Source organism: Cryptomeria japonica, chromosome 7 (genome assembly GCF_030272615.1).
Source record: "Cryptomeria japonica chromosome 7, Sugi_1.0, whole genome shotgun sequence".
NCBI classification, from domain to species: domain Eukaryota; kingdom Viridiplantae; phylum Streptophyta; class Pinopsida; order Cupressales; family Cupressaceae; genus Cryptomeria; species Cryptomeria japonica.
This window is the reverse complement of record NC_081411.1, coordinates 285,822,627-285,830,608: the sequence shown is the minus strand read 5'-3', so window position 1 is coordinate 285,830,608 and position 7,982 is coordinate 285,822,627. Positions and strand designations below refer to the sequence as shown.

General features: G+C 34.8%; 1 protein-coding gene across 1 annotated transcript; it reads right to left on the bottom strand.

Moving 5' to 3' along the window:
- Window positions 1-2,882: 2,882 nt before the first annotated feature.
- Window positions 2,883-7,668, bottom strand: LOC131067285 (alpha-galactosidase). The gene is made up of 15 exons (XM_058002239.2): window positions 6,736-7,668; window positions 6,355-6,413; window positions 6,038-6,094; window positions 5,908-5,942; window positions 5,558-5,661; window positions 5,362-5,437; window positions 5,202-5,260; window positions 5,041-5,106; window positions 4,813-4,896; window positions 4,643-4,707; window positions 4,463-4,545; window positions 3,947-4,037; window positions 3,798-3,847; window positions 3,528-3,668; window positions 2,883-3,356 (listed from the first exon to the last, which is right to left on the bottom strand). Exons 1-15 carry the CDS (start codon window positions 6,834-6,836, stop codon window positions 3,261-3,263), a joined length of 1,167 nt encoding a protein of 388 aa, XP_057858222.2. The 5' UTR covers window positions 6,837-7,668; the 3' UTR covers window positions 2,883-3,260.
- Between the last annotated feature and the right edge of the window lie 314 nt (window positions 7,669-7,982).

The window sequence follows — 7,982 nt, the reverse complement described above, 5'->3', positions numbered from 1 at the left end:
GCTCCCCAACGATCGGTATCCTCAGTATCCTATATACATCCTCTAAGGTGACTATCATCTCACCTACCGACAAATGAAATGTGCAAGTCTTTGAGTGCCATATCTCAGCTAGTGTAGTCAGCAATCCCATGTTAGCCTGAAACTCAAGCACATATAAAATATATCGCAGTCCCATGACCTCAACTGCTGCTCTATCCTCAAATGTCAGCTCTTGTCGTAAACTCGAGTTGAAGGGAATCTCTCCAGTGACTCCAGCATCGGTAGGTCCTCCTGCAGTCAAGCAAATCAATTGTGTCAATCCTAGTGGCATTCCCTGTTCATCACAAAGTGTTTCTTTTTATCCTAGTAGCATTCCCTGTTCATCACAAAGTGTTGCTTTGATCCTATCTTTTAGGGCACCTACTTGAGTGTATCCTCTTGAGTATCTTATCCAATTGATAACGTATGTTCTATCACAGAATTGCCAATTTTAGCTTAACCCAATTGACAACGTATGTTCTATCATAGAATTGTCAATTTCTTTGGTACTCCCTATTCATCACAAAGTGCCTTGACCTATCCTATACTAGGGCTCTGCTTGAGTGTATCCTCTTGAGTAGTTTCCGGATTGGCAATGTATGTTCTATCGCAAAATTGTCAATCCTAGCCCTATTTGCAATCCTAGTCTTCCCCAGAGGACTTGCTTGAGTGTATCCTCTCACCAGCTTATCCAATCGACATCGTATGTTTATCACAGAACTGACGATTTGGCCTTGAAGACATAAACACGCATTCATGACACAAACACACTTGCATCCTTCCTAAATGCGTTTGCTCTACACAAATGCACCTGACACACATAGACGTGCCTCTAATCTGCACAGACATGCTTGTCCTTCACAAACATGCCTGCAAGACACAGACACGCTCGAATTGAACACAAATGCTATTGGAATCATAGACGTGCCTATCACAAACGCAGACATGCCTAGCCTACCCAGATGCGCCTGACACCAACGCAGACATGCCTTAACGTTTTTCCCCCCCGCTTGACATTTTTCTAGACCTACCTAATGTGCATTTATTACCCTACTTGACATGCATTTATGACAACAATTAATGCAACAAAGTACAAGGAGGTTTTGTGGTACTCACTGGCTCTTCTGCATCTACTGGCCTTTGATATCAGCGAACGCGATCGAATCTATGCACCAATGCCATCGCTGCTAACTGTTGACTGCTCTCTGCTCTCTCTGCACTCTGATCTCTTAGGTGTGTGGATGACAATGAGGACGTTTTCCCTCGTAGTCTATCTTATAGACTACCCTAACCCTATTTTCTCGTGTCAATCTTCTTTATCCCGTGACTCTGTCACTCTACTCTATCTTGTTAGTCTGTTCTATCCGTTCTTTCTTATTGAGAGATTGTCTATGATCTTTTCAGACATTTTTATCCAATCTCTCGAGGGGGGCATATCATTCCCATCTTGGGGCAACTTTGTATCAATTCATCTTATCTTCTTTGAAACAACGTGACAAGCTGCATTGTCTCAAAGAGGGGCAAAATGTAGACACCTAAAATTGTCTAGTCTAATTAAATAAATATCTTTATTCATTTAATTATTTCAAGCCTAATTCTTCTATTGATTAAATAAATCTTTATTTATTAAATTTATTTATTTATCCTCTTCTAGCCTTATTTCTCATTTAAATAAATATATTTATTTATTTAAATTATCATTTTTCCTAAATTGATCCTACTTCTTCTATTAAGTAAATAAATCTTTATTTATTTAATTAATTCATTAACCTTTTCTACCCATGACACATGTCATTCATCTCCTAATTTCTACACTACCTACCCTTTCATTATTTCCTTATTTCCTCTACCCACCCTCTAATCCTAGCCACCCATCTATCTTTTACACCTCTTAATCTTATCCCTCTATTTCTTATAGTGTCTTCTATATAAGAAGATGTTTCCTTCATTATCAACCCTAATCAATCCCTTCAAGCATTCTAGCATTCGAACTTTCATATGCGATCAAACCTACTTGCAACCACATTTCCGTTCTTTGTTGAGCTCTTGTGCACACATAAAATCTGAGAGCAAATATATCAAGCAATATCAATGGAGATAGGAAGAATGGAGATCCAAACCCTATTGGACATGTGATGGTATAATCTTTGTGATTTCATTTGATTTGCATTGTCTTAGGTAATCTTCATATGTTATGGTGGATCTTTGTTGTTGTTAGGCCAGGGTTTCGTGATTGAATCTATTTTAGTCTTTCAATATTGTTATTCCATTTTTACCATAAACAATAATTATGTATGCATTAAATATTAATTGTCACAGTTATTTTATGTAATATTTTTTCAGTACTCTCATTTCCTAAAACCTTAGACAATATCTTATGAGAAAGGTGTAGCAAACAACAATGAAGTTATAGTATGACTTTTTTTGTTCTTCATTGTAACAATAAATTCAATTTAAAACTGAGAAGAATTGTTTTCATAAAAAATAAACAAAATTAAATAATTCATCACACTAATATTTCCAAATTTACAATATACATTGTCAAAATTAACTATTGTTTACATTTTTTGAAATTCGTCAACTTATTTATATTTCTAAATTAAGACAATTTACTAATTCAAATTTACATTACCTATATTAATGCATTTCATTTCACTTCATTTTCAATTTATATTTATACTAATTATTCTAATATTTTTATTACTACTTATTTATTAATTATTATAATAATAATATGACAAAATTTTAAGAATTTTGTCAATTTATTTAAAAAACCGTATTTATACACCATAAACAAATTTACAAGAATATATTATTGCTACTATTATCATTGTAGTATCATATTATTAGAGATTTTATTGGAGTAAAAGTAAAATTTTAATTAATTTCTTAATAATAAAATGTTTTACAAACATTTGCTTGCCTTGTTCATAGGACTAGCTATTATAGACAAATCAACATTTCTTCATCAATAATTCAACAACCCCACTGAACTTTTTGGAGTAGTCGACGATGTCATATATTTCGAACTTGAATTGGAAACATGTGTACTCTGCCATTGCTAACCTGCAAATCTTTGCATAACAGTAACCAGAAACTTCTTGATGGTTGTGTTGTGAACAGCCATTATATCAGGGCCCCACCACCTAGATATTTAATTTTTGTTTTATTTTCCAAACTGATGATTCATGTGATTAATACTGGAACAATCTTTGAGCTGCATACTTGTTCTGATGCAGAATTTAGGAAGAGGTTGGTGTTAGAATATACATCTTGCAAGCATGTGAATCAACACTTGATGTCAGGTTGCCCTGTAAACTTGTTGAAAGCTTTGAATGCTGCAATATAAAAATGAGCATAAGATCATCATCAAACTTTAGAAAATCTCTTAATGGAATACTTAAGAGAAACCCAAAAGTAATATCTCAGCATTTCGAAAACCCATGTCACTGTAATGGTAATCAATAGCTTAAAGAACAAAATGGCATATGGGAAAAAGCAGGACTTACAGCCCACAGATCTCTAGCTTGAACAACAGTATTGCTGGAAAGACCAATGTCTTTCCACTTTGCAGTGATAGAAGATGTCGATCCACTTCTGTTCCATAAGACTACGGCCACTCTTTTGTTGGATAGTGGCCCAGCCCAAACCTAAATTTTGCCAAGTATAAGTACATTGTACATATAAAAACTGAGATTATTTCCAGAAAAAGGATTGGATTACAGATAATGAATTGGTCTTATATGTTATTTATTTATCAATCCATAAGAAACTCATACCTCAAGATCTCCTTGTTTGCTGACCTTTTTCCCCTGAACTCCCAATGGATCTGGACACAGCCAACAGGGTTACAGATTCAGATAAAATCAATCCGAAACATGACTATTGACATAATTTGATTTGATTTGATTAAATTAATTCAACTGACCTTGATTGACAGAAATGACTTCTTGATTACCCAGAATCCCTAAAGTCTCACTGCTAGCAGACCTTAGGTCACAACCAATCAACAATGGTGCCTGCAAGAGATAAAAACAGATATAATCACAGGCAGAAGATATTTGAATTATGGCGGCAGATTTTCTATCATGGCTGTTGATCCTTAACCTACACACCAAACTGGGTCAACAAGGCATCTATTTTCAGTAGTTCAGTGTTTTGAGTATGTGAAAGTATGGTTAATTAAGACTAAGAGTACCTAGGTTTGCAGGTTACGGGCCAAGAAAATGGACTATGAGAACTCCTCATTAATGGATATGGGTTTTCAAATTAAAATCCAAACAGAGATTTTTGACAAGGTGTGCATGTTCTGGGCCAAGAATGTCATTTTTTTCATAAAACACTAAAACTTCATAATCTTTAATCCTTAACAACAAGACAACATAAGCCTGTGACTAAGGTATCCTGTTAATCTTATAATTATATATAGGCCTATGTTACCCACCTTAATTAAAGCCCATATGCTGAAATGTGACCTATATTCTTCCATGGTCATTCCCCCATTTCCAACCTCCAACATGTCAGGATCTGGTTTGGCCAATACAGAGACAAAATTCATTTGACATGCAGTTTGAATTTGAAGCAAAAATTAACAGAAGCATTATCAATGGAGCAAGAAACTAACCATTCCATCCACCAGGACCTGCATAAGATGCCCACTGATCATTCTGATCAGCTCTAGATGTGATGCTGCAAGAAAAAAAATGTATATAGAAATATTTTTTTAGCTCAATATTTTTTAATTTGAAAAGAATACATATTCCCAAGAATCTATCCTATTATCCGGTGTATTACCTGTCCCATTTGTCTTCTATGTCTCCTGTAGTTCTCCAGCTATTTGCAATGGCAGGTGCCCATTTGGCAGGATTTTGATCACCCCTACTCATCAAATAGGAGTTAGTAGTGTCATTTTTTAGTTGTATTAAACTGGGTCTCACAGGGTCCCTGATTATTCCAAAGTTATAGATATTCCTGTTTGCAAAGCTCAAAGTTATAATATTCCTGTTTGCAAAGCTTTCTTACCATTCACACATTGAATAGAATATAGAACGGCCAGAATTGCTCAGTGCTGTACTCATTGTTGGGTACCTGTAGATTTGTTTACAAATTCAATTCAATTATCCAAACAAAGAGTAAACCAACATAAATAGCAATTGTCCAACGATCGAACAAATATTCTGTACCTTTTCTGAGGTTGTGTTCCACCATTGTTGCAATTATCATATTTCAAGTAGTCCACCCCCTGCTCATTCATCAAATCATTATTCCAACTTTGATAGTAGTGTTTAGTAAATATAGTAGAATCTGATTAATAGAACAGAGAATCATATTAAAAAAGGTTACCCATGAAGCAAATGTTTTGGCATCCTGTTCCTCATGTCCAAGGGAGCCTGGCATGGTTTTACTGCAAGTGTAAGATCTGGTAAAATAAGCCAAACACAATAATCTTGTTAGGAAAAAGGGCATTGATTATTTATCCTCAGTTGCATTTAGACCTATTCAAGGTTAGATTAGCTTTGATTGGTCACTGTTTGCTCACCCAGCATCAGAATATATTCCAAGTTTGAGACCCTTAGAGTGAACATAATCTGCCAAGGCCTTGATGCCTGAAGAAAATGTTGAAGCTCGAGCAACCAGATTGCCCTGCCAACAAATAAGAACATTCTCAGTTCCTCAGAAAGCTTGATTTCATTATCAATGCTATTCAAGCATCTTCACCAAAACCTTAACAGCAGAAACTCACAACATAGATATGGCAAAATCACAGAAATGAAAGTTGTTCTGAGTACGCTTATTCAACAATTCTTGGTATTGCCAAATTATATAACAAGTGAAAAATTCATGTGAAATCTGATTCTCATATCATTTATTGATTTATTTATAGCATACCTGAGCATCTCTGTTTTGCTCACCCCAACAATCATCTGGTATTTCATGGACAAAATGGGTTAAAATTAATATAAGGTTTAACCTATTGAATATACAGGGAATATTTGAAAAGGAACGCTATAATCCTTACCTATATTTACATATTCATATCCGACCTTGGATAATCCAGTGGAAATCAGTGCATCAGCTGCATTATGTAAATTAAAGAAAAATGATCAATGTTAAATTTCCATTTCAAATCAGCACTAAAATTTTAAAAACATAAAACATAGATGAAACAATCTGACTACCACAAACCCATATTTTGTGCAAGTTAAATTCATGCAAAGTAGTCCTATTAACTACGAACACAAAATCATGCGAATTCTTCACAGTTTATCAACATCAATGCCTTGAATGCTGCACATTAACTAGACGTATAACCAGAAGAACAAATTGTTTAGTCACCTGTTCCACGAATGATACTTTCATCAATTGAACAAGCGAAATGATTCCAGCTGTTCCATCTGAATGCAAGAAGAATCACACAAATGGATGGATGAGCATGTATATATGTTCAACTAGTTTTTTTTCAATCTCAATTTAAAGATAATTCAAGCCACTTGTTTCCCAACTATGATACTGATCTTTTAAATGGTTTCAAAATCTTGCATCTTATAATTCTATCCACACAATGGGGAAAAGTTTGCGGAGTTCACATGAATCGCACAATTTTTCATCACTTAAACACACAGTGGACTTCTAACCATTGGTGAATTTCAAAACAATTAAGTAAAACGCCCATTTAAAAAAAAAACTGTTTTGGTATTGGCAATGCAAAAGACATACCCCATTGGAGGGGTCTTCCCGATCCCATTGGAGACTCCATTGGTCTGATCCCACAGTCCAATAGTCAGAAGAACTGTAAGTAGAACAGACATTACTTCCATGTTTTTCCAACCTCCAAAACAGAGACCTATAAAAGCACAAAGAAATGAAATACTGCATATGGGCCTAAGTAGCCTTCCTATATATAGGCTATCCAAGACCTAAATAAGATAGCCGACTCCGTTTTGCAATAACATCTTTCTTAATTATATGATTAAGAACTTCCAAGGGCCAATGAAAAAGACTTTCAATGAAAGGTCCAATCCCATTGTTTTTTACATCTGAATCCATCTGGTGCTGATTCTGATATCCATTTTCTAGCAATTGGAAGTCATTTTCAAGATCTATAATAGGTGGGGATTGCACTAACTTTCCACACAAGTCTTAAGCTAACCCATTAAGCTGAACACTAATACTTTTTAAGAGGAAACATCCAGGAAAGTGGCCCATTACATATGGGCTTTTATTCATCCATTTCCCAATAAACATGTCGGAAGAGAGATCTGGTATTCTAATCACTATGCGACAAAAAACATCCATGACAGCTGAGGTAATGCATGAATTCCTGCCATCAAAATCATGAGTGATTCCTTCACACAACCATATTGTTTTCTGAAGGGGTAAACCTTATGTCACAAAACAGCCAAAAGAACAGATACACATATAGCATGATCTCGGGAAAGCACAATTTGGATTGAGTGGTAAGCAGATTCCTCCTGTTGTTTTTGGTGTTGACTAATATAGAAAGCACTGGATGTGAAAGTATGGACACAATGATGGAAACTAAATTCTGAAACCAGAATAACCTACAAGCTCAGATTTACATAGACTTTTCATTCAATTACTACGAATGGATATCATGAAATAGTCTTATTCTTTTGGCTTGGATTACAACAATTATCATAAAATTTAGTGATTCAATCGTATTATCAGGTTTAAGTATAATAATGTGGAACATTTTTTCCTCATTCATTAATAAGTCAGTGTATTCCAGGTGTAACAACTCCTTAGATATTATGTGACAGCTCATTGAAATTTAATTGAGTAATTTTCATGGTTTTTCTTTTACGAAAAGGGTAAAAAATTATTAAACACAAGAAAGTTTAAAATTAAATGTGGCCACTAACTTAACAGAGAACATCCAATTAAACATTTATATCCTTCACAATGAATTGCTGGAACATATAAGATAAATGTCACCTTTTGGT

Coding starts and splice junctions, on each gene's coding strand:
- LOC131067285 (XM_058002239.2), bottom strand. CDS start 6,836: ATGGAAGTAATGTCTGTTCTACTTACAGTTCTTCTGACTATTGGACTG. Junction 5,662..5,907: donor AGCAAAACAGAGATGCTCAG/GTATGCTATAAA, acceptor ATTTGTTGGCAG/GGCAATCTGGTTGCTCGAGC. Junction 5,438..5,557: donor GGAATATATTCTGATGCTGG/GTGAGCAAACAG, acceptor TTATTTTACCAG/ATCTTACACTTGCAGTAAAA.